The following is a 25,837-nucleotide window of genomic DNA, read 5'->3' on the forward strand; positions in this document are numbered from 1 at the left end:
TTGCTCTTAATTAGCTGTGCTGGATTGAAAAATATGGATAGAAATTGGAGAGAACTAGATTTTGTTTCTAATTTTGAAATGTTCAGTAAAAATGACTAGACTTAAAATAATTATTTGGTATGGTAATGGTCATCGGCTTTTAAGCCAGAGCAGTCATGCCATATTGAACCATTTATGAAAAATCATTAAAGGGTTATTCACACAATCGCATCAATTTTCACAAAAGCACTGTAAGAGGTATACCATATTGTACCATCATCTCTAAGTGGAGTAGAGTAGAGAGTAGAGTAGAGAGTAGAGAGTAGAGTGTAGAGTAGAGAGTAGAGAGTAGAGTGTAGAGTAGAGAGTAGAGAGTAGAGAGTAGAGTGTAGAGTAGAGAGTAGAGAGTAGAGTAGAGTAGAGTAGAGTAGAGAGTAGAGAGTAGAGAGTAGAGTGTAGAGTAGAGAGTAGAGTAGAGTAGAGTAGAGTAGAGAGTAGAGAGTAGAGTGTAGAGTAGAGAGTAGAGAGTAGAGTAGAGTAGAGTAGAGTAGAGAGTAGAGTAGAGTAGAGAGTAGAGTAGAGTAGAGTAGAGAGTAGAGTAGAGTAGAGAGTAGAGTAGAGAGTAGAGTAGAGTAGAGTAGAGTAGAGTAGAGTAGAGTAGAGTAGAGTAGAGTAGAGTGTAGAGTAGAGTGTAGAGTAGAGTGTAGAGTAGAGTGTAGAGTAGAGTGTAGAGTAGAGTGTAGAGTAGAGTGTAGAGTAGAGTGTAGAGTAGAGTGTAGAGTAGAGTGTAGAGTAGAGTGTAGAGTAGAGTGTAGAGTAGAGTGTAGAGTAGAGTGTAGAGTAGAGTGTAGAGTAGAGTGTAGAGTAGAGTGTAGAGTAGAGTGTAGAGTAGAGTGTAGAGTAGAGTGTAGAGTAGAGTGTAGAGTAGAGTGTAGAGTAGAGTGTAGAGTAGAGTGTAGAGTAGAGTGTAGAGTAGAGTGTAGAGTAGAGTGTAGAGTAGAGTGTAGAGTAGAGTGTAGAGTAGAGTGTAGAGTAGAGTGTAGAGTAGAGTGTAGAGTAGAGTGTAGAGTAGAGTGTAGAGTAGAGTGTAGAGTAGAGTGTAGAGTAGAGTGTAGAGTAGAGTGTAGAGTAGAGTGTAGAGTAGAGTGTAGAGTAGAGTGTAGAGTAGAGTGTAGAGTAGAGTGTAGAGTAGAGTGTAGAGTAGAGTGTAGAGTAGAGTGTAGAGTAGAGTGTAGAGTAGAGAGTAGAGTAGAGTAGAGTAGAGTAGAGTAGAGTAGAGTAGAGTAGAGTAGAGTAGAGAGTAGAGTAGAGTAGAGTAGAGTAGAGTAGAGTAGAGTAGAGAAGAGAAGAGTAGAGAAGAGTAGAGAAGAGTAGAGAAGAGTAGAGAAGAGTAGAGAAGAGTAGAGAAGAGTAGAGAAGAGTAGAGAAGAGTAGAGAAGAGTAGAGAAGAGTAGAGAAGAGTAGAGAAGAGTAGAGAAGAGTAGAGAAGAGTAGAGAAGAGTAGAGAAGAGTAGAGAAGAGTAGAGAAGAGTAGAGAAGAGTAGAGAAGAGTAGAGAAGAGTAGAGAAGAGTAGAGAAGAGTAGAGAAGAGTAGAGAAGAGTAGAGAAGAGTAGAGAAGAGTAGAGAAGAGTAGAGAAGAGTAGAGAAGAGTAGAGAAGAGTAGAGAAGAGTAGAGAAGAGTAGAGAAGAGTAGAGAAGAGTAGAGAAGAGTAGAGAAGAGTAGAGAAGAGTAGAGAAGAGTAGAGAAGAGTAGAGAAGAGTAGAGAAGAGTAGAGAAGAGTAGAGAAGAGTTGGCGTGGTTTTAAAATTGCTAGTTGGTTTCTAGCGGAGCTAAACTCTCCAGCACACCAGCGCTCATCTGAGCTGTATTTGACACAGTCATGCAAGTGCTGTTCTGTTGATGCATATGGAAGATCGTCTGACATGTACATCAGAGCAGTATTTGCAGATTGATACCTGCGGCAGACAGATCACTGATGTCAAACAAAGCTTAGCTCTGCCTAGTAATTACAGCCTCCGTTGTGGTGGAAAACTGCAAGAAACCAACTAATGATGTAAAGAAGGGAATTTTGTTTACTTACCGTAAATTCCTTTTCTTCTAGCTCCAATTGGGAGACCCAGACAATTGGGTGTATAGCTTCTGCCTCCGGAGGCCACACAAAGTATTACACTTAAAAGTGTAAAGCCCCTCCCCTTCTGCCTATACACCCCCCGTGCATCACGGGCTCCTCAGTTTTGGTGCAAAAGCAAGAAGGAGGAAAAGTTATAAATTGGTTTAAAGTAAATTCAATCCGAAGGAATTTCGGAGAACTGAAACCATTCAACATGAACAACATGTGTACACAAAGAACAACAGCCCGAAGGGAACAGGGGCGGGTGCTGGGTCTCCCAATTGGAGCTAGAAGAAAAGGAATTTACGGTAAGTAAACAAAATTCCCTTCTTCTTTGTCGCTCCATTGGGAGACCCAGACAATTGGGACGTCCAAAAGCAGTCCCTGGGTGGGTAAAATAATACCTCGTAATAGAGCCGTAAAACGGCCCTTTCCTACAGGTGGGCAACCGCCGCCTGAAGGACTTGCCTACCTATGCTGGCATCCGCCGAAGCATAGGTATGCACCTGATAGTGTTTCGTGAAAGTGTGCAGGCTCGACCAGGTAGCCGCCTGACACACCTGCTGAGCCGTAGCCTGGTGCCGCAAAGCCCAGGACGCACCCACGGCTCTGGTAGAATGGGCTTTCAGCCCTGAGGGAACCGGAAGCCCAGAAGATCGGTAAGCTTCAAGAATTGGTTCCTTGATCCACCGAGCCAGGGTTGATTTGGAAGCTTGTGACCCTTTACGCTGGCCAGCGACAAGGACAAAGAGTGCATCCGAGCGGCGCAGGGGCGCCGTACGAGAAATGTAGAGTCTGAGTGCTCTCACCAGATCTAACGAGTGCAAATCCTTTTCACACTGATGAACTGGATGAGGACAAAAAGAGGGTAAGGAGATATCCTGATTGAGATGAAAGGGGGATACCACCTTAGGGAGAAATTCCGGTACCGGACGCAGAACCACCTTGTCCTGGTGAAACACCAGGAAAGGGGCTTTGCATGACAGCGCTGCTAGCTCAGACACTCTCCGAAGTGATGTGACTGCCACCAGGAAGGCCACTTTCTGCGAAAGGCGTGAGAGAGAAATATCCCTCATTGGCTCGAAAGGTGGCTTCTGAAGAGCCATCAGCACCCTGTTCAGATCCCAGGGTTCTAACGGCCGCTTGTAAGGAGGGACTATGTGACAAACCCCCTGCAGGAACGTGCGTACCTGTGGAAGTCTGGCTAGGAACAAAAAAACACAGAGAGCGCTGAGACTTGTCCCTTAAGAGAGCCGAGCGACAACCCTTTTTCCAATCCGGATTGAAGGAAGGAAAGAAAAGTGGGCAAGGCAAATGGCCAGGGAGAAACACCCTGATCAGAGCACCAAGATAGGAATATCCTCCACGTCCTGTGGTAGATCTTGGCGGACGTTGGTTTCCTAGCCTGTCTCATAGTGGCAATGACCTCTTGAGATAACCCTGAAGACGCTAGGATCCAGGACTCAATGGCCACACAGTCAGGTTGAGGGCCGCAGAATTCAGATGGAAAAACGGCCCTTGAGACAGCAAGTCTGGTCGGTCTGGTAGTGCCCACGGTTGGCCCACCGTGAGATGCCACAGATCCGGGTACCACGACCTCCTCGGCCAGTCTGGCGCGACGAGGATGGCGCGGCGGCAGTCGGACCTGATCTTGCGTAACACTCTGGGCAACAGTGCCAGAGGAGGAAACACATAAGGAAGTTGAAACTGCGACCAATCCTGAACTAAGGCGTCTGCCGCCAGAGCTCTGTGATCTAGAGACCGTGCCATGAATGTTGGGACCTTGTTGTTGTGCCGGGACGCCATTAGGTCGACGTCCGGCATCCCCCAGCGGCAACAGATCTCCTGAAACACGTCCGGGTGAAGGGACCATTCCCCTGCGTCCATGCCCTGGCGACTGAGAAAGTCTGCTTCCCAGTTTTCTACGCCCGGGATGTGAACTGCGGATATGGTGGAGGCCGTGGCTTCCACCCACATCAGAATCCGCCGGACTTCCTGGAAGGCTTGCCGACTGCGTGTTCCCCCTTGGTGGTTGATGTATGCCACCGCTGTGGAGTTGTCCGACTGAATTCGGATCTGCTTGCCTTCCAGCCACGGCTGGAACGCCTTTAGGGCAAGATACACTGCCCTTATCTCCAGAACATTGATCTGAAGGGAGGACTCTGTCGGAGTCCAGGTTCCCTGAGCCCTGTGGTGGAGAAAGACCGCTCCCCACCCTGACAGGCTCGCGTCCGTCGTGACCACAGCCCATGATGGGGGAAGGAAGGATTTCCCCTTCGACAGAGAATTGGGGAGAAGCCACCACTGAAGGGAAGCCTTGGCTGCCCGTGAAAGGGAGACATTCCTGTCGAGGGACGTCGACTTCCTGTCCCATTTGCGGAGAATGTCCCATTGAAGTGGACGCAGATGAAACTGCGCAAAAGGAACTGCCTCCATTGCTGCTACCATCTTCCCTAGGAAGTGCATGAGGCGCCTCAGGGGGTGTGACTGGCCTTGAAGGAGAGATTGCACCCCTGTTTGTAGTGAACGCTGCTTGTCCAGCGGAAGCTTCACTATCGCTGAGAGTATGAAACTCCATGCCAAGATATGTCAGTGATTGGGCCGGTGTCAGATTTGACTTTGGAAAATTGATGATCCACCCGAAACTCTGGAGAGTCTCCAGAGCGACGTCCAGGCTGCGTTGGCATGCCACTTGAGAGGGTGCCTTGACCAGCAGATCGTCCAAGTAAGGGATCACCGAGTGTCCCTGAGAGTGTAGGACTGCTACCACTGCTGCCATGACCTTGGTGAAGACCCGTGGTGCTGTCGCCAGGCCGAAAGGCAGTGCCACGAACTGAAGGTGTTCGTCCCCTATGGCGAAACACAGGAAGCGCTGATGCTCTGGTGCAAACGGTACGTGGAGATAAGCATCTTTGATGTCGATTGATGCCAGGAAGTCTCCTTGGGACATTGAGGCGATGACGGAGCGGAGCGATTCCATCCGGAACCGCCTGGTTTTTACGTGTTTGTTGAGCAGTTTTAGGTCCAGAACAGGCCGGAAGGATCCGTCCTTTTTCGGTACCACAAACAAGTTGGAGTAAAAACCGTGACCCTGTTGCTGAAGAGGAACAGGGATCACCACTCCTTCCGCCTTCAGAGTGCACACCGCCTGAAGAAGAGCATCGGCTCTCTCGGGGGGCGGAGATGTTCTGAAAAATCGAGTCGGAGGACGAGAGCTGAACTCTATCCTGTAACCGTGGGATAGAATGTCTCTCACCCATCGGTCTTTTACCTGTGGCAGCCAGGTGTCGCAAAAGCGGGAAAGCCTGCCACCGACCGAGGATGCGGTGTGAGGAGGCCGAAAGTCATGAGGAGGCCGCCTTGGGAGCGGTTCCTCCGGCGGTCTTTTTAGGACGTGACTTAGACCGCCATGAATCGGAGTTCCTCTGATCCTTTTGAGGCCTTTTGGACGAGGAGAACTGAGACCTTCCCGCGGGCCGAAAGGACCGAAACCTCGATTGTACCTTCCGTGGTTGAGGTCTGTTTGGTTTGGACTGGGGTAAGGATGAGTCCTTTCCCTTGGATTGTTTAATGATTTCGTCCAATCGTTCACCAAACAGGCGGTCGCCAGAAAATGGCAAACCGGTTAAGAACTTTTTGGAAGCGGAGTCTGCCTTCCATTCACGTAACCACATGGCCCTGCGGACTGCCACCGAATTGGCGGATGCTACCGCCGTACGGCTCGTAGAGTCCAGGACAGCATTAATGGCGTAGGACGCAAACGCCGACGCCTGAGAGGTTAAGGACACCACTTGCGGAGCAGATGTACATGTGACTGCATTAATCTGCGCATGACAAGCTGAGATAGCTTGGAGTGCCCATACGGCTGCGAATGCTGGAGCAAAAGACGCGCCGATAGCTTCATAGATGGATTTCAACCATAGCTCCATCTGTCTGTCAGTGGCATCTTTGAGTGAAGCCCCATCTTCCACTGCAACTATGGATCTAGCCGGCAGTCTGGAGACAGGAGGATCCACCTTAGGACACTGAGCCCAGCCCTTGACAACGTCAGGGGGGAAGGGATAACGTGTATCCTTAAGGCGCTTGGAAAAACGCTTATCTGGACAAGCTCTGTGTTTCTGGACTGCCTCTCTGAAGTCGGAGTGATCCAGAAACATACTCAATGGACGCTTGCTAGCAGACCATTTATCCATACTCTCAGACAGTTTGTCAGCAAATACTGCAAACTCCGTCCCTGTCACCTGGACAGTGGTAGCAGGTGGTTCCACCTGGGCCACCAGTAGCAGAGGCTCCGGCTGAGTAAGTGCCACAGGGGCCGAGCATTGCACACAATGAGGGTCAGTGGAACCTGCCGGTAGTATAGCCGCACATGAGGTACAGGTTGCAAAGTAAGCCTGTGCTTTGGCACCCTTGCTATTTGCGAACGACATGCTGTTGTCTCCTCTGAGTACAATCCAGGAGGGTATATAGCCAAAAATCAACAGTGCGACCGTACAGTGTAGATGTATAGCATATAAGCATATATATATATATGTACACTCCGGCACTCAGTGGGGCCAGCACCTCAGGTGCTGCTTACCGACCGCACAAAGCGGTTGTGTGATCACCAGCTTCCCTGCCTGGGCCTCCCAGAGCTTTCTCTCCTCTCCAGCGTCAGAAGAGCTGACAGGAATGGCTGCCGGCGTTCTGTGGGGAGGAGGGGGCCGAGGGCGTGCCCTAGAAAGTGCGGGAATCTGGAGCCCCACTGAGCTGAATGAGGGGGGAGGAGGATACAGAGTATGCTCCAGCCCTCAGCGCTGACGTTCTGTGCAGCGTCCCGCCCTTCCCCTGACTGACAGGCCTGGGGGCGGGAATATGCGCTACTAGGCCGCAAAAGCCAGGGACTAAAGTTATAAGCGCGGCCGGCATATAAGCGCGGCCGGCGCGGTAGTCCCCGGCGCACTAACACACCCAGCAGTGCTGCAGTGTATATGGTACCAGCGCTCCATGCGCGGTCCCCACGGGGACACAGTACCTCACAGTAGCAGGGCCTTGTCCCTGACGATACTCGGCTCCTGTCCAGCAGATTCCCCAGGGGCTGCGGAGGGAGCACGGCCTCAGTGCCTGGAGACCGAATAGGATCCCACTTCACCCAGAGCCCATTAAGGGATGGGGAAGGAAAACAGCATGTGGCTCCTGCCTATGTACCCGCAATGGGTACCTCAACCTTAACAGCACCGCCGACCAGAGTGGGGTGAGAAGGGAGCATGCTGGGGGCCCTATATGGGCCCTCTTTTCTTCCATCCGACATAGTCAGCAGCTGCTGCTGACTAAGATGTGGAGCTATGCGTGGATGTCAGCCTCCTTCGCACAAAGCATAAAAACTGAGGAGCCCGTGATGCACAGGGGGTGTATAGGCAGAAGGGGAGGGGCTTTACACTTTTAAGTGTAATACTTTGTGTGGCCTCCGGAGGCAGAAGCTATACACCCAATTGTCTGGGTCTCCCAATGGAGCGACAAAGAAATCATGTAGGCAGCAATACTAATGTAGATGGCACAAGATAAAAAGTGGTCAAGCAGAGTGCAGTACAAGAGCACACAGTACACAGAAGCATAGAGAGTACTCGAATAGTAGTTTACATTCTAGGTCAGTAATGGAGACAGTAAGCCAGCTGAGACTACACTGTGCCTGATCAACCAGCAAACATTAAATGGATGGCAATGGCAAGTGGAGGGTAAATAGAACTGAGAGGCATCCTTTGGTGGGGATACTACATACAAAATGAGATGTAAAAAGGACAGAAATTATTTGTTTACACATTGTTATTTTGTGACTAACCCTTTACAAAAACACAGATGTTATTGCTACCAACACCGTACAACAGCATGTTAGTTACATGGGAAACAGGATCCAGCACAGTGAAATGGGAAATGAAGGGCACTAGTTGGTCAATAGTGCATAACTTTTCCACTAATAGAGTGCTTATAAATCCTCTTTTATTTGCAGCTTGGAGTGTGGAACAAGCTCAGACGACAGTCTAATTGATTGCGGATCTTCCATCTATCACCTAGATGATGTAGGGCACAAGCCACCAGGAGTCTGGTAGTGGCTCTCAGAGCACAGGAGTGTTCAGCAAAGCAAGTGCTAGTGTGGGGATGAAGACTACTATATACCTGGTACTAAACTACCAGAGCTGTGTGTGGGTGCAGCAGAGCAATGTTTTACTGTGTATGCAGCAGTGGTGTGTAAGATGCAGAGTTGTGTGCAGAATATAAATGCTGCAGAGAAACAAGAACAGGAGCTAATTATTTAAGGGGTTGTTTATTACTTAAACCCGTATGTTCTCCCCCCACTCCCCAGTAAAACAACAGTTATACCCGCCTCCAATGCTGTTCCAGTGGTGTTGTCACTAGCTTTCCAGGTACTCGTGTCACATATCACGCGATCCCTGTGGCCAATGATGGCATCACACTCCCCTCTTTTGGACAAAATCTGATATCTGGGAGGAAGCAAGAGCTGTGGCTGCTCTCCGCCTCCGTAAGCAAGCAAAGTGAAGCCAGCTGATTGTCATGTGATCTGAAGCCAATGTCACATGAGCTGCAGGAGAGCCGGTGCTGGCACGGAAGGAGAGTATAAAGTGTTACAAGGTTACTATGGGGAACATAAGAATTAAAAAAAGAGGTGCCCAAGAACTGGACAATTCCTTTAATTTAACCATTGCCTCCTTACACATTATAGACCCTAGTGCTTATTTACACCAGCAGGGAAATTTTAATAACTAGGAAAATATAATCATTATAATTTTCTGAAAACGAGGAGCAACCTGCAAGTCTGAAAGATAAATGGATTTTAAGGTCATAAATCTGAAAATAGTAACTTACATTGGTTGAAGATCCAAGTGTACAAATCCTGGCAACAAATATGCCAGTGTTTTTCCAGTCCCTGTTTGGGCGATTCCAATGAGATCCATTCCTTGAAGGATGATGGGCCATGCCTGAGACTACAAAATAAAATCAAGACAGGTAGGAATGTAAACTGAATGTAAACAATATTCCCATTACAGAGAAAGAATCCCAAGTAATAAAAGCTGTAAAATGTCTAAGGCAAGTGAATAACCGGTACCAGTGACATCAGCATTTTATCAGTGCTTTTTCTGGTAAGCATACAGAAAGAATGAAATTACAAAGCTTCTGCACTTTGCAATGTTAAATATGCACAACACACGGATGCCATCCGTGTTGCGGTGGGGTGGGAGGATGTCACCCACAAAAACAGACATTTCTCCATGGGAATTTACATGGACTCACTGTGCATGAGAAGAACACCTTAGGTTATAAAAATTGGTATGTGGTATCCATGAAGAAAAAAAAAAAAAAAAAAAACAGGGGCTCCTGGTCTAAACTGGCAAGTCTGTAGTCTCTGTGTGTGACTACAGACTTATGAATCTGCACATCGTACACCCTGTGAGGATTCGTCAGAGCTGGGAACTGCGGTCAAGAGTGTTTGATGTACACACTCCCAGCCAGAATCCAACTAGATGGGCACGGCCTCACTCAGTGCAGGTATATAGAGACTGCAGACATATGGATTTAGACCAGAAAACCCCTTCAACCATTTAATGAAGCTGCTCATTTCTGAAGTATGGACTCAGACAGTTTTCTATGGTCACATTTCACTTTACTAAAAGGGTAACTGTGATTGCAAAATTTTTCAGAATAAGATGTCCTGTGTGTATACGAGGAAATAACACCATTTCTGGTCATTATGAGACTTATCTTGCATTCTTACCAATGTTTCCAGAATCAACCTGACAAGTACCGTATTTTTCGGACCATAAGACGCACTTTTTTTTTCCCCCCAAATGTTGGGGGAAAGTGGGGGGTGCGTCTTATGGTCTGAATGTAGGGCTGCACGGAATGAGGGTGCTGCGATGGAGTGGGTCATCGGGGGCATGAGCAGGCTGCAGCAGCCTGCCGTGACCACGTGGACCCGCTCATTTAATATGCCCGCCCATCATCTCTCAGCTCTGCAAGTGGGCGGGATGATGGGCGAGGGATAAACAGCCGGCCCACATGATCACCCCTGGCAACTACAGCCTGGAGTGATCATGTGTGGCTGTATTCACTCCCCCCGTGCATCATCATCATCATCACCAGGATGGGGTATCTTAGAATTTGGGGACATTACCACCATAACAGTGTCAGCAGCAGATCCTCGCCCCATAACAGTGTGTCATGACTCCATTTTTTGCTTAAAATTTTATTTTACTATTTTCCTGCTCTAAAACCAGGGTGCGTCTTATGGTCAGGTGCGTCTTATAGTCCGAAAAATACAGTATTGTGCCTTGTCAGGCTGTCATACAGGTCTATAGGGTATTAGACTAGTGATCAAAAAGTTAAAAATGCAATGGATAAAATATAACCATGCCCATCAAACAACCATGGTGGAATAAAATGAGATCAAAAAGTTGAAAGCAAATAAAAATGGTATCACCCCCCCCCCCCCCCCGAAAACAACAAAAACAAAAACACCCCACAAAAATTGCATGAATTGTTCCTTACAGTGATATCCTCTTTCTAAAAGCTTTTTATGTTTTGCTACTTTTGAACACAAACTATTTTTAAGTAATGAAAGGGCTGATTTTTTTTTGTGGGACAAGAGGACGTGTCTAGTATTACATATAAAGGTGTGTTAGGTTATTCTTTGTGAACAAAACGAATGTTTGACGCTTTAAGAGAATTAAATGGCTGGAAGGGTTAAGAAAAAAAAACAAACCACGCACAAAAGTGACATTATACAGTTTTTTTATGCACCACAAAGCAGAAAAAAAAAAACAAACGTTTGCAGAGCATTTTTGAATCATCATAAACTTTGCTGGGAAAAGGAAAGACATGCAGTTTTGGACAACAAACGGCACCAAAACCGTGGCAAAAAACGCAGAGCGCGTAACACAGCATAACAGTGGTTTTAGTTGCAAATTATATTTGGTTTGTTTTTTCCCCCCCATATTTTCACACATTGTTAGGATTTTTTTTTTTTTTTACTTTTTCACTTGTTGATTGTTGCTCCAATACCCACCAATACTTCTGCACTGCAGGATATTTGACCTGTCAGTTTTATACCAACAGGGGGCTTATGCTGCTTATGATGGCTTCAGACAAAAGAGCAGTCAGTTAAGGAGAAGGCGGTGCTGGGCAGGGAATAGAGCTGGAGTGACACAGGCTTCAGATCTACCCAGTCTCATTTGCATATCAATTGAAATGCTTATTTTTCAGTAACAGGAGGAACACACTAGCCAGGTAAAGGTATGGACTACTAATACAACAAGAATGTGCTTCCTTGAGTCTCGTAAGTGTTATTTTGATTTATACTGCACCTTAAATTTACCTGAATTGGGGTTGGTCTTTTGAATCCAGTATTGTCTAGGGCAGCCATTACTTCTGGAAATGGTTGAAATGCATCTGTAAAACTACGGATGGGATTGGGAGCTTGTCTCTTTTGGTCAACTTTTAAGTCATCCCATATAATGTTATTGTTTTCCTTCCTGTAACATAAAAATAAGATTAAAAAAGAAACTAATTAAAAATGGGACTAATTAAACTAAGTTATTTTAGTTTCCCCATAATAGCACAAAGGATAGTGTGCCACCAGGGATGCCAAAATATGAAAAAAGAAATTGGCCTGACTTTTATAAAACACATTTTTTTGGTGAAGACCCACACCACAATTGAAATCTCACAAGAGGATGCCCTGAAATTACATAGGCCCTTTAACCTCCAGCACCACTTCTGACGCATATTTTAAATCAATGACGGCCAACACGCAATGTGAAAAATATGTACCCAATGTATGTATGTATGTATCCAATGTATGTATGCATATATCAGATCAGACACCCCCATACTTTGCACTGACGAGGGGCAAGCACCCCGAAACACCGTGTCTGCAAATTGGGATTCTGATCTGGCTTATATATCCTGAGTCATATTGCAAAGGATTGTCAAAAATCCACTTGTGACTTTTAGGATCGCTACTTCCAATAGGTGGCGCTGTGCTAGAGTTTGTCTCCTTTACTGGAGAGACAATTTGAATATTTCCCAGAGGGGCATTGCAGCTATAAGTCCCCTTACCTGGCAGCCAGACTGGCTTGCAAAGTCTCCTTAAGGAGAATAGTGTTCCCCCGTGGAATTTTAGGGGCATTGCAGCTATAAGTCCCCTTACCTGGCAGCCAGACTGGCTTGCAAAGTCTCCTTAAGGAGAATAGTGTTCCCCCGTGGTCCCCACATAGCTTTCTCATGAGCCAGATCAGACACCCCCATACTTTGCACTGACGAGGGGCAAGCACCCCGAAACACCGTGTCTGCAAATTGGGATTCTGATCTGGCTTATATATCCTGAGTCATATTGCAAAGGATTGTCAAAAATCCACTTGTGACTTTTAGGATCGCTACTTCCAATAGGTGGCGCTGTGCTAGAGTTTGTCTCCTTTACTGGAGAGACAATTTGCATATATATACATACACATAATATATATATATATATATATACATACACACTAATATATATATATATATATATATATAATCATGTGCAGGGCATAGCAGCTTGGGTCTCCATGTCACTATATGAATGGACGTAACCATGGATAGCCAAGCTGTAATGGCCTGCACCTGAGGTAAGGGACAAGGCTAAATTAGGACTTAGCAACACGGTGGCTCTGTGGATAGCACTGCAGTGTTGCAGCAATGGGATGCTGGGTTCAAATCGCACCATCTGCAAGCAGTTTGCATGTTCTCCCCGTGTTTGCATGGGTTCATTCCCATGCTGCAAAAAACATACCGCTAGGATATTAAGATTGTGAGCCTCAATGGGGACAGTGACATTCATGTCTGTAACTGCTATGGAATTAATAGCGCTATATAAGTGAGTAAAAAAAAAACAAAAAAAAAACTACACTACATTTCTTGTAGATACATGCTGCATAATTTCAGCCAAGTTTGACTCTGCAATGCTGCAGTTTCAGTGAAAAACATTTTAAAAGCCGCTGGCTTCTCCCCGCCTGCTGCGCTGGATTGACAGCCTGTGGCTTATAGATTATGGTTTTCTCTGAAAAGCTGCAGCGCTTCAGAGTCAAACATACCTGGCTACACTGGACAGCCAGTGCCTGAGACAGGCTCACTTTAAAAACTTTCCACTTCACAAATTTACCTCCATTCCGTTACCTCCTCTTCAGACATTGAAGCAACACTGGACGATTCCTTGTAGAAAGCCTTCTGAATTGGAGGCAAATCTAAAAACAAACAAAAAACAAGTCAGTATTGGACAAATTTAGCATGAAGGGGGTGGGGTGGGGCCCCATCTTCACAAATGGTTAAAATTGTAAAGTACCTGTAAAAAAACAAGCAACATTGCAATTTACAACTTGCTAACAAAAAAGGCCATTCTAAAGAATAGCGGGATTTTTAATTTTATATTTACAGCTTGTTGTCTAGGTTACAGAGAAATGTTACAATTTTCTACAAACCTTCGGGGGCCGCACCAAATCATCAACTTGGGCTGCTGCCTTCCTGCTGCCCACACAGGTGATTACTACCCTAGGTTAGCAATTTCTAGGTGATGGCTGCCGCCTTGCCTCCCTGCTGTCCACACAGGTGATTATTACCCTAGGTTAGCAATTTCTAGGTGATCTTTTAAGACCAGTGGCGATTAAATTACACCATTTCTCTATGGCTTATTGACTAGCAGCCGGGTGCCTGTGGCTGCGTGCGGGCAGCCTCTCTGTCCTGGAGGCCGGCTGCCTCTCTGTGCGGGCGGCTGTGCGGCAGGTGTCCCAGTGTGTCCGCGGACCCAGTATCAAATGATGGCGCTGGGAGTCAGTGCGTGCGCAGATTGGACTCTTAGATGAGAGCACCATCTGCGGGAGTGCCGCTCTGGGAGTCATAAGTATAAGTCGACCCAAATATAAGCCGAGACACCTAATTTTACCACAAAAAAAACTGGGAAAACTTATTGACTCAAGTATAAGCCTAGGGTGGGAAATACAGCAGCTAATGGTAAATTTCAAAAATAAAAATAGTTACCAATAAAATGTAATGTGCCCCATCCTAGTCTCCTGTAGTAATGTCTTTTAGCAATGTCCTCATACTAGTCTTCTATTATGCAGTTGTTCACATATACACACTCTTCTCACCTGTCCTTCGTTCTTTCGGTGTCCTCTTGCCTGCTTCTTCAGGACTGCAGGCATGTAGGCCCCTTGATGATCTTGGCCGTTGCAGTAGGCCACTGCTGCCGTCAGCGCTTTATTTTATTCAGCTGAATGATTTGCAGCGCCGAATGTTATTCAATTGAAGTAAAGCGCTGATGGCAACAGTGGCCCAGTTTACCGGCCGAGATTATCGAGGGAAGAGGTGTCAGTGTGCCAGCAATCCATAAGATGCATGCAAGAGGACACGAGTATAAGCAGATGGGGGCTTCATGCGCTCAAAAAGTTGGCTTATACATAATTATATATAGTATTACAAAAGGTGCTTATTTTCATGTTCACTATTGATTTAGCAAATACAAATTAAAAAGACAGTTACTTTTTAACCTATTGGTACAATTTTTTTTTTGTTCCAAGTAGACTAACAGAAGCGCATACTTGTACCCAATTTACACTAATCAAACTGGGCTGCACAGGATTGTGACAGCTCCTTCAACACATTCAATAGGACAATGCAACATGGCATCAAAAGACACAAACCTGCCCATTTCTCTGCTTGATATTTATCCTGATTTTCCCGAATTAAAGCCCAATTTATCACTGGTTTTTCTTGAACTTCACTTTCAGTAGACCGAGGAGGGCTGGAGGAGTAACGGTCCTTGTGTCCCCATCCTGCATTTAGAAAATGTGCCGTTTATAGTCAGTAAAAAGAAAAAAGTTAAAATACTTAAGGCTCCTTTCAGATTACGTTTTTCCCTACATCCACAGATCCCGTTTGAGCATCCGTCCGAACCGTCCCTCCCCCACTCTGCAAAGCGTGTATCGGACGCATGCACCGGCAGGGCCATTCACTGTAATGGAGCACACTGCGTTAGCGTGTGCTCTGTTTTGTGCTATTTTTGCCATATACGTTTTCTGCAGACAGACACCCGAACGTAGTCGACTACGTTCGGGCGTCCATCTGCAGAACACGTATATGTGCAAAAATGGCACAAAACAGAGCACACGCTAACGCAGTGTGCTCCATTACAGTGAATGGCCCTGCCGGTGCATGCGTCCGATACACGCTTTGCAGAGTGGGGGAGGGACGGTTTGGACGGATGCTCCAACGGGATCTGTGGATGTAGGGAAAAACGTAATCTGAAAGGAGCCTAAGACATTCAAGTTACACCTAACATGCAAAATACAGTACATCCCGGATGTGATCTTCAATGTACTAGGGCTATGGTATAAGCTAATAAGAGTACCTCTGTCATATTTTCACATCATGTCCAGAACTGTCAGGTATCAGATTTGCCAATTGTTCCTTTAATAACATATAGTTTAGGTCATATGTGAACAAATTACTTCAAATATTGCCACAATAACCATAACCCAGTAATTCCTGAAAATTATTATTATTTTTTTTTTTTTTGTTGGATTTTGTCAAAGGGAATTAGTAATATTGAAAACGGCCTGCAACTGCTACAATACATTGACGGCTGAAGAGACAGATTACAGCTATGCAGTAAACCTCAGAGCTCATCTTCATGGACCCGGAAAAAGCCTGCAGACAGCCCACGCTCTACAAAACCATGATGCATCTAGAAGTCTGCTGTACTAACTCATCACTACCTCTGGGTCACCCAGCTACTGCAAGCCTCTGAGACCATGCCATGATCATGGTCTGCGAGGATGCTGTCAGTGTATTGCAATCAATGTACTAAGGCTGAGGCCACATCGGGATTGGTGTGAGTGCTGGCATGACACTCGGTTCACGCTCGCAGCACAGCGATCAGACCACAGCTGCGGAGGGGAGGGCCAGCACTGCAGAGGAGAGGGAGAGATTTATCTCTCAATCGCCTCCTGATGCGAGAATCGCATTGCACTCCGCTGTAATGAGAGCGCAATACAATGTTTCTCTCGCCCCCATAGACTTGAATGGGTGCGAGTGAAGCAGGATAGCATTCCACCTGCAGCATGTTTTCTCGGTCCGATTGTCACATATTTTTTTTTAATTTACCATGTTCACTATGTAGTAAAACTGACCAGCATTATGACTCCCCAGGTCAGTACGAGTTTGTAGATACATGTATAGTTTTACTTTTATCCAATTGGTGAAAAAAAAAAAATTCAGACGTTTGTAAAAAAAAACAAAAAAAAAAAAACTGACTGTGCGATCTAAGGGATTAACGGGTGCAGGTGGATCTTTGCTCCACTCGCGCCCATTAACCGCACATGTCTGATGATCAGATCAGCAGACATGCGCAGGGATGACCACGGTCTCTTTGCGGGAGCCCGCGGTCAGCAGGGGGGAGATAACCTAGGACATACATATACATCCTAGTCGTGAAGGGGTTAAGGAGCATGCGATTAAACCTGTGCCTCATTCTCCTCCAATCGTAAAACATCTCACATGGGAAAGGTGCTTTTACTATTGAATTAAGCTGACTTACAAGTCTGGTCACATGCTCCTTAATCAAAGACCATTGTATGGACAGATGAGATGGTCAGTTTGTGAGGAAAGCTGCACTAACAAGAGAAAGTGCCAGCCCCCTTTAGGCTGCTTTCACACCTCCGTTTTTTCCTGTGCGGCACAATCCGGCACTTTGCATGAAAAACGCAACCGTTTTTTTTTTTTTTTTGCTGCCGGTTGCGTTTTTCCTGCATAGACATTAATTAGTGCCGCATGGGCTTGCGTTCCGTCCGGTTTTTGCTGCATACGGCAGATTTAGCCGATGCGGCGGCCGGATGGAACGTTGCCTGAAACGTTTTTTTGTGCGGTAAAAAAAAAAACCGCATCGCACCACATACGGCATATGCGGCACATTTTTCAATGCATGCCTATGGACGCCGGATGCGGCAAAAACCGCATCCGGCCGCCGCATGCAGTTTTTGCCACTGCGCATGCTCAGTAGCATGCCGCAAGCGGCAAAAACCGAACGGGCCGCATTTAAAAAACTTATGCAAAGGATGCTGCTTTTTCGCCGCATCCGTTGCATAGGTTTTAGAGCCGGACTGGCTGGCTCTGCACCTACCGGATGTGTGAAAGCAGCCTTACCTGCAGCAAATTTATAGAATTTTTGACATCCTGGGGATTTCCAGACAAGAGTCATGTCAGATTTATGAAGTTTCAAAAATTTTGGAAAATTCAGGTGCTGGGGGGAAATTGTGGGTGTAGAGACATCATAAAGCTTGGGACATTACTGTGCAAACTGGTTAGTATCTTAGCTATAAAATAAAGCTTACTCACCATGCTCCTGTCTATCACATCCTACAATCTCATCAATCAATTCTTTGGCTTTATTTTGTTGTTCACAATTTCCAAATATCTTCACTAGCGAATTGTATGCTTCCTGCACAATCTAAAAACAGAAGTAAAATGCAACAAGCTTTTCAAATGTATACTTTTGCACAAGAAGTACTGAAATTATATATTTAAAAATAATGAAATCTTGAAGGGATTGTCCAAGAGTAAGTAAAATTAAATTGAAGTTATAAAAAACAAAGAAACAGTGGCAACATATAGCTAGGACACATCAAAGACCACAGTATAAGCACCAAATAGGCTTTCTATTTAATTATCACACGGAACACGGACATACGCACTTACACCCATTCTCATCCAGATCTTGCACCACACCATTCCTTCTGCCCCATATTGTACTGGAAATGGAGGGGGGGGGGGCGGGACCGGACCCAAAACTTACAAGTGTGGTGATATTGCAAAAAACGGATTTTTGTGTACTCACCGTAAAATTGTTTTCTTAGCCATCATTGGGGGACACAGGACCATGGGTGTTATGGCCGGCCAGGCAACCTCAGTTTTAGTACACAAGCAGTAGGAGAAAAACCAGTAAAAACTTCTCAACAGAGGAACATGAGAAAAAAAGAGTCATAACCAAATAAGGTACTGAGAGAACCAAGGCCCAACAGGGCAACAGGGTGGGTGCTGTGTCCCCCAATGATGGCTAAGAGAAAACGATTTTACCGTGAGTACACAAAAATCCGTTTTTCTCTGACGCCTCATTGGGGGACACAGGACCATGGAACGTCCTAAAGCAGTCCATGGGTGGGAAAAAATAAAAGACAACACAACCCAAGGACTAGGAACCAGTCCCAGACAGCCTGGAGCGCCTACTGAGAGAGGTGCTCTACTGCCGTTTGCAGAATTTTCCTACCCAGATTTGCCTCAGCTGAAACCTGGGTATGGACTCTGTAATGCTTTGAAAACGTATGTAGGCTAGACCAGGACGCAGCCTTACACACCTGTTCCACTGAAGCCTGATGCCGAATGGCCCACGAAGCGCAAACTGCTCGCGTGGAATGAGCCCGCAGCCCACTAGGAATGGGCTTGAGTTGCAAGTGGTAGACTTCATGGATCGCAGAGCGAATCCAGCGAGCCAGAGTCGCCTTTGAAGCTGCCTGTCCCTTCTTAGGCCCCTCAGGAATGACGAACAAACAGTCCGTTTTCCTAAAGGGGGCTGTCCTGGATATGTAATATCTGAGAGCTCTGATGAGGTCTAACGAATGCAGAGACCTTTCCACCTTATGAACTGGGTGTGGACAAAAGGAAGGCAGAACAATGTCCTCGTTCAAATGAAACGGGGTAGGAACCTTTGGAAGAAAATACGGAAGGGGGCGCAGAACCACCTTGTCCTGGTGAAAGATCAGAAAAGGCTTGCGGCAAGAAAGTGCTGCCAGCTCCGAAAACCGTCTGATGGACGTAATTGCCACCAGGAATGTTATCTTCCAGGACAGAAGTGCAAGGGAGGATTCCTTGAGAGGTTCAAAGGGAGTCCTCTGGAGACCGTCCAGAACGAGATTGAGGTCCCATGGGTCCAGCGGCCGTTTGTACGGTGGAACTAGATGGGAAACGCCCTGGAGGAAGGGCTTGACTTGCGGTTCTTGAGCCAGGCGGCATTGGTAGAAGATTGAGAGCGCTGAGACCTGCCCTTTAAGGGAACTGAGAGCCAACCCCGCTTGCAAGCCAGACTGTAGAAAGTCGAGAATTCTGGGGATGGCCAGAGGCATAGGCTGCACGTTAGTTTCCCTGCACCACGTACGGTGGTAAATGCGGGATGAAGCAGGCTTTCGGGCGCTGATCATGGTGGGAATAACCGCGGGGGAGAATCACGCTCTTGTTAATACCCAGGTCTCAATGGCCATGCCGTCAGCTTCAGGGCTCTAGAGTTCTGATGGGAAATGGGCCCTTGGGTCAGCAAGTCTGGGATGTCTGGAAGGCGCCACGGTGTGTCTGTGAGCATTTGTACTAATTTGGCGTACCAGGCACGCCTGGGCCAGTCCGGTGCTATCAGTATCACCGGGACTCCCTCTGCCTTGATCTTCATGATTACCCGCGGCAGCAGGGGTAGAGGTGGAAATATGTAAGGCAGGCAGAAGTAGTGCCAGGAGCAGATTAGAGCATCCGCGCCGATGGACTGCGGGTCGCGTGACCTGGCTATGAACGCGGGTACCTTTGCGTTCAACCTTGAGGCCATTAGGTCCACGTCTGGTGTGCCCCAGCGAGTGCAGATGTGTAGAAACACATCTGGGTGGAGAGACCATTCTCCGGCAGCCAGGCCTTGGCGACTTAGAAAGTCTGCTGCCCAGTTCTCTACCCCCGGTATGTGTACCGCTGATATCACTGACCCCGTCGATTTGGCCCAGCTAAGGATCTTGTGGGCCTCGACATAAGCCGCTTTGCCTCGGGTGCCCCCCTGCCGATTGATATAGGCTACAGCTGTCGCATTGTCCGATTGGACTCGAATCTGATGACCCGCTAGCAGAGGGGAGAACACCCTGATCGCGCGGATTTCCAGGATGTTTGTGGGTAGGGAAGACTCCTGGGGCGTCCAACGTCCTTGAGCAGTGTGGTGCCGGTACACTGCTCCCCAGCCTAGGAGGCTGGCGTCCGTGGTCAGGACCAGCCAGTTCACTGGGAGAAAAGATCTCCCCTTCGATGATGAGGACCGAAGCCACCAGCGGAGTGCGTACCTGACTGAAGGCGTCAGGTGAAGATGTCTGTCCAGAGAGAAGGGGCTCTTGTCCCAGGCCGCTTGAAGGGCTAGCTGCAGTGGGAGGAGGTGCAGTTGAGCAAAGGGTACTGCTTCCATAGCCGCCACCATCCTGCCGAGTACCTTCATGCTGAATCGAATGGAGAGAGAGGACATAGAAGGCAGCGTACCGCTCGTTGAAGAGTGATCGCCTTGTCCAGGGGGAGGTAGATCAAGCCCCGACGTGTGTCCAGGGACATGCCCAGGAAGGTGATGGATCGTGATGGGATCGGGGATGATTTGTCTAGATTCACTAGCCACCCTAAGCGGGATAGTGTGTCCACAGTGATCTGTACGCTGGTTGAACAGTCACGGAAGGAGGGGGCCTTGATGAGGAGGTCGTCCAAGTAAGGGAGAACGACTACTCCCCTGACGTGAAGGACGCTCATGGCGGCCGCCATAACTTTGGTGAAGACCCTTGGTGCAGTGGCAAGGCCGAAGGGTAGAGCTACGATTTGAAAGTGGGAGTACTAAACTGCGAAGCGGAGGAACTTTTGGTGATCTGGGGCGATGGGTATGTGCAGGTATTCGTCCTTGATGTCTATGGAGGCGAGGAATTCCCCTTCGACCATGGACACAATAATGGACATTAGGGACTCCATTCTGAATCTCCGTACGTGCCCATGTTTGTTCAGGTGTTTGAGGTCCAGGATGGGTCGAACTGACCCATCCTTTTTGGGGACCAAAGAGGTTGGAATAAAAACCTCTTAACTTCTCGTCGTCCGAGACAGGTATTATCACTCCTGCTGTTTGGAGCGAGTGGATTGCTGAGAAAAAAAGCTTTGCGTTGTTTTCGAGTCTTTGGGGGGTTTGAGAGAAAGAACCGACTCGGGGGTCGGGTCCGAAATTCTATGTGGTAACCGGAAGACACAAGGTCTTGCACCCATTTGTCGTCTGTGGCGGCAGCCCAGATGTGTTGAAAGAGCCGCAGTCGACCTCCTACAATGAGTGTACATGAGGGGGGAAAATGTCGTGGATGAGTCTCCCTAGTCCTGGACCGTTTCGGTCTAGGCTTCCATGACGAAGTGGGTTTCGGGGAGAGCTGAGAAGGTTGGTCCCTGCGTAGTCCGGGGCTGGGGGCGGGGACAGCACAGGATGTCGACCAACCAAAGGAGTTCCGAAAGGAGCAGAACGAGGACTGTGGACGTCTGGTGAAGGTCGTCCTGGACTTCAGCTGGGGGAGGGAGGTATTCTTTCCTCCCGTGGCGTCAGAAATGAGCTTGTCCAGACGTTCGCCAAACAATCGGTCTGGAAAAAAGGGAAGGCCCGTGAGAGACTTCTTGGAGGCAGAGTCCGCTCGCCATTGTCGGAGCCAGAGGGCTCTACGGATGGCTATGGTATTGGAGGCGGCAAACGCTACGCAGGTAGCAGCGTCCATGGAGGCCTGCATGAGGTACTCCGCCGCAGCGGCAATTTGAGCTGTTACCTCTGTGACGGTATGAGTGAACTGGGATTCCTCAAGCGAAGTGTTAAGGGATTCTGACCAGACCGAGATCGACTTTGCGACCTACACAGAGGCAAAGGAAGGCGAGAGGGAGGAACCCGCAGCCTCAAAAGCAGAGCGGGCGAGGTGCTCCATCTGTCTGTCGGGTCCTTGATGGAGGAACCATAGGGTGAAGACAGGAGCGTCTTTGTGGCAAGGAGGGAGACCGGGGGGGGGGGGGGGGGTGTCGACCGAGGGCGGATCGGCCCAGCCCTTAGGGGCAGGTGAGGCAGAAGGGTACCGGGACGCCATGAGTTTTCGGTTACCGAAGCGCCTGTCAGGCTTCTCCCTTTGCTTTGTGAGGATATCCTGAAACGCTGGGTGATCAGCGAAAACCTTTTGGAGTTTTCTTGCCCTCTTAAAGGAGACCGCATGGTCAGTGGTAGTGGATGGGGGATCTTCCACATGCAGAGTTTGGTTGATTGATGCTATAAGGGAGTCTATTTCAGTTTGATCATCTGGGGAGGATGAAACCAAGGAATCCTCCTGGTACAAACAGCATTCTCCCTCCTCCAGCTCTTCAGAAGCCGTGGAGCGTGTGGGAGAGCCTGCCCTGTGTGCTCCTGAGGGAGAGCCACGGGGGCCATGAGAGAGTGCTGGATACACCCGGCCGTGTGCTCTTTTCCTGATCCCTGCAACCGGTGAAGCATGGGCCCGGATTACCTCACAAGAATCCTCCATAGGGGTATCCTCAGGCTGCGTTCCGTCTAGGGGCTCAGAAGGGTGTGGAGGACGACATTGCATAGCCAGAACCAGGTTCTGTGAGTTTTTCCATGGATTGGGACAGAAACTGTGCCCAATCCGGTGGGCTAGGAGCCCTAGGCTCTGGGCTGACGGTTGCGGCGGTGGTGGCAGGGTGGTCTTGGGGGGCTATAGGGGCACAGAAACCACAGAGAGAAGAGGTGTGTTTACGTGGTAAGGCAGTGCAGGCTGAATAGTAGACTATGTGAGCCTTAGCGCTCTTAGTGCCCTTAGAATTCTGCATGTTCCTAATAGGAGTATGCCAGGAAGGGGAGCAACGGTCTGCAGAGCCACAAGTGAAGCAAGTACCTCACCAGAATCAGCCGATGGCCCTGCGTCCTCAGGAAGGAGTAAGCTCTGTGGAGATCTTCCCACGCTTTCCGGGGGGGGGGGGGCTTATCGCAGCCGCGGGGCTTAGCGCTAAAAGAGCACCAAGAATAAGTCAGTGTGCCCCCCCTGCTGTCGGTAGCAAAAGACGGCGGGAAGGGAGCTTCCGGTCAGCACACAGCTTGCCACCGAAGGATAATCTCTGCCGGCTTTCCTGCAATCAGAGCACACAGCTGGAGCAAATAAACAGTGCGAGTTCCTGAGCTCTGGGCCCCCCCCCCCCCCCCAGGCCCCCCCCCCCCCATCCCCCCCATCTCAGGATCTCACCTTAAACACTGCCTCAGTCCAGGCAGATGGGAATAGCAGAGTCAGCCTGCTGTCCGGTCACACAGTGAAATGTTCAACTCAGAGCCTGCAAAGAGGGGCTGAGGAATTGTGCTTCTGCCCTGGAAAATCGGTGTCTGTGGGACCCGTCGTCCAGTGAGATGCAGCCCAGGATCCAGCGTCGCAGGAGGGGGTACGTGGAAGCAGCACTCCGCCTTCCCGCCCGTTGATGGTATTGGGAGATCGGTCCCAAAAGGAAACAGTCGCCCTCAAAAAATAACAAAACCTTGGAAGATGTGCCTCCTACAGACACTAAGCTAAAACTGAGGTTGCCTGGCCAGGGGGTGTATACTGCAGAGGAGGAGCTATGCTTTTGCATCTACTTAGTGTCCTCCTATGGATAGGCAGCATAACACCCATGGTCCTGTGTCCCCCAATGAGGCGTCAGAGAAATAATAAGGTGCAATTCCACAATTGTTTTGAGGGGTTTTATTTACCATGCTCACTATAATGGTAAAACTGACCAGGCATTATGATTCCCCAGGTAAGTACGACTATGCAGATACCAAGTATCTGCTGACCTCTGGCTATCATGACAACACATCAGCGCCCCTCAATGACATCATGTGCGTACCATGGGAGAGGGGAATGATGTACTCCCTACCAGCGCTAATTCAATCCTGCAGGAGAATCTCCAATCCACCAGCGGCTGTTAGGAGGCACTTGATGGTTTATCAAAGGAGCCACCATATGCAAGGAATGATGTGGGCAAGCCGTTCGAGCTTGCATCAAAGCAAAGGACACGACACATGACGTAAATATACATCATGTGTCGTAAAGGAGTTAACCCCTTCACCCCCGGCCACTAAAACACCCTAATGACCTGGCCATTTTTTGCAATTCTGACCAGTGTCACTTTGACAGGTTATAACTCTGGAACGCTTCAACGGATCCTGGCGATTCTGAGATTGTTTTTTCGTGACATATTGTACTTCATGTCAGTTGTAAATTTAGGCCGATATTTTTTGCGTTTATTTGTGAAAATTTAGGAAATTTGGCGAACATTTTGAAAATTTCGCAATTTTCAAACTTTGAAAATTTATGCCCATAAATCTGAGAGATATGTCACACAAAATAGTTACTAAACAACATTTCCCACTTGTGTACTTTACATCAGCGCAATTTTCGAAACAAATTTTTTTTCCGTTAGGAAGTTAGGAGGGGTCAAAGGTCATCAGCAAATATTCATTTTTCCAACAAAATTTACAAAATAATTTTTTTTAGGGACCACATTACATTTGAGGTGACTTTGAGAGGCCTAGGTGACAGAAAATACCCAAAAGTGACCCCATTCTAAAAACTACACCCCTCACACTGCTCAAAACCACATCCAATAAGTTTATTAACCCTTTAGGTGCTTCACAGGAACCAAAGCAATGTGGAAGGAAAAAATGAAAATTTTACTTAACACAAAAATGTTACTTTAGCCATAAAATTTTCATTTTTACAAGGGAGAAAAGAGAAAGTACACAATACAATTTATTGTGCATGTTCTCCTGAGTACGCTGATACCCCATATGTGGTAAAAATCAATTGTTTGGGCGCACGGCAGAGCTCGGAAGGGAAGGAGCGCCATTTGAATTTTTGAACGCAAAATTAGCTGCACTCATTAGCGGACGCCATGTCGGGTTTGAAGACCCCCTGAGGTGCCTAAACAATGGAGCTCCCCCACAAGTGACACCATTTTGGAAACTAGAGCCCTCAAATAATTTTTCTAGATGTTTGGTGAGCACTTTGAACCCCTGTGGACTTCACAGAAGTTTATAGCGTTGAGCCGTGAAAAGAAAAAAAATTTTTTTTTACCACAAAACGGTTGCTTCAACTAGGTAGCTTTTTTTTTTCACAAGGCTATCAGGAAAAAGAAGGGGATTTTGTTTACTTACCGTAAATTCCTTTTCTTCTAGCTCCAATTGGGAGACCCAGACAATTGGGTGTATAGCTTCTGCCTCCGGAGGCCACACAAAGTATTACACTTAAAAGTGTAAAGCCCCTCCCCTTCTGCCTATACACCCCCCGTGCATCACGGGCTCCTCAGTTTTGGTGCAAAAGCAAGAAGGAGGAAAAGTTATAAATTGGTTTAAAGTAAATTCAATCCGAAGGAATTTCGGAGAACTGAAACCATTCAACATGAACAACATGTGTACACAAAGAACAACAGCCCGAAGGGTACAGGGGCGGGTGCTGGGTCTCCCAATTGGAGCTAGAAGAAAAGGAATTTACGGTAAGTAAACAAAATTCCCTTCTTTGTCGCTCCATTGGGAGACCCAGACAATTGGGACGTCCAAAAGCAGTCCCTGGGTGGGTAAAATAATACCTCGTAATAGAGCCATAAAACGGCCCTTTCCTACAGGTGGGCAACCGCCGCCTGAAGGACTTGCCTACCTAGGCTGGCATCCGCCGAAGCATAGGTATGCACCTGATAGTGTTTCGTGAAAGTGTGCAGGCTCGACCAGGTAGCCGCCTGACATACCTGCTGAGCCGTAGCCTGGTGCCGCAAAGCCCAGGATGCACCCACGGCTCTGGTAGAATGGGCTTTCAGCCCTGAGGGAACCGGAAGCCCAGAAGATCGGTAAGCTTCGAGAATTGGTTCCTTG

The 25,837-nt window shown here is 47.7% G+C and overlaps 1 protein-coding gene across 2 annotated transcripts in view; it reads right to left on the bottom strand.

The window, feature by feature from the left end:
* The window catches only part of DDX43 (DEAD-box helicase 43), a 156,528-nt gene that overhangs the window by 108,740 nt on the left and 21,951 nt on the right, over positions 1–25,837 (bottom strand). For both annotated transcript variants that reach the window (XR_012751422.1, XM_075338438.1), the window contains exons 3-7: positions 17,506–17,617; positions 14,814–14,945; positions 13,280–13,361; positions 11,459–11,615; positions 8,953–9,071 (exon numbers count right to left, since the gene is read on the bottom strand). Coding sequence is in view for 1 of the 2 variants with exons in the window: in XM_075338438.1 (XP_075194553.1) it covers positions 8,953–9,071; positions 11,459–11,615; positions 13,280–13,361; positions 14,814–14,945; positions 17,506–17,617 (602 nt within the window). In the remaining variant the exon portion in view is untranslated. The remainder of the gene's footprint in view (positions 1–8,952; positions 9,072–11,458; positions 11,616–13,279; positions 13,362–14,813; positions 14,946–17,505; positions 17,618–25,837) is intronic.

Source organism: Anomaloglossus baeobatrachus, chromosome 3 (assembly GCF_048569485.1).
Source record: "Anomaloglossus baeobatrachus isolate aAnoBae1 chromosome 3, aAnoBae1.hap1, whole genome shotgun sequence".
Lineage (NCBI taxonomy): Eukaryota > Metazoa > Chordata > Amphibia > Anura > Aromobatidae > Anomaloglossus > Anomaloglossus baeobatrachus.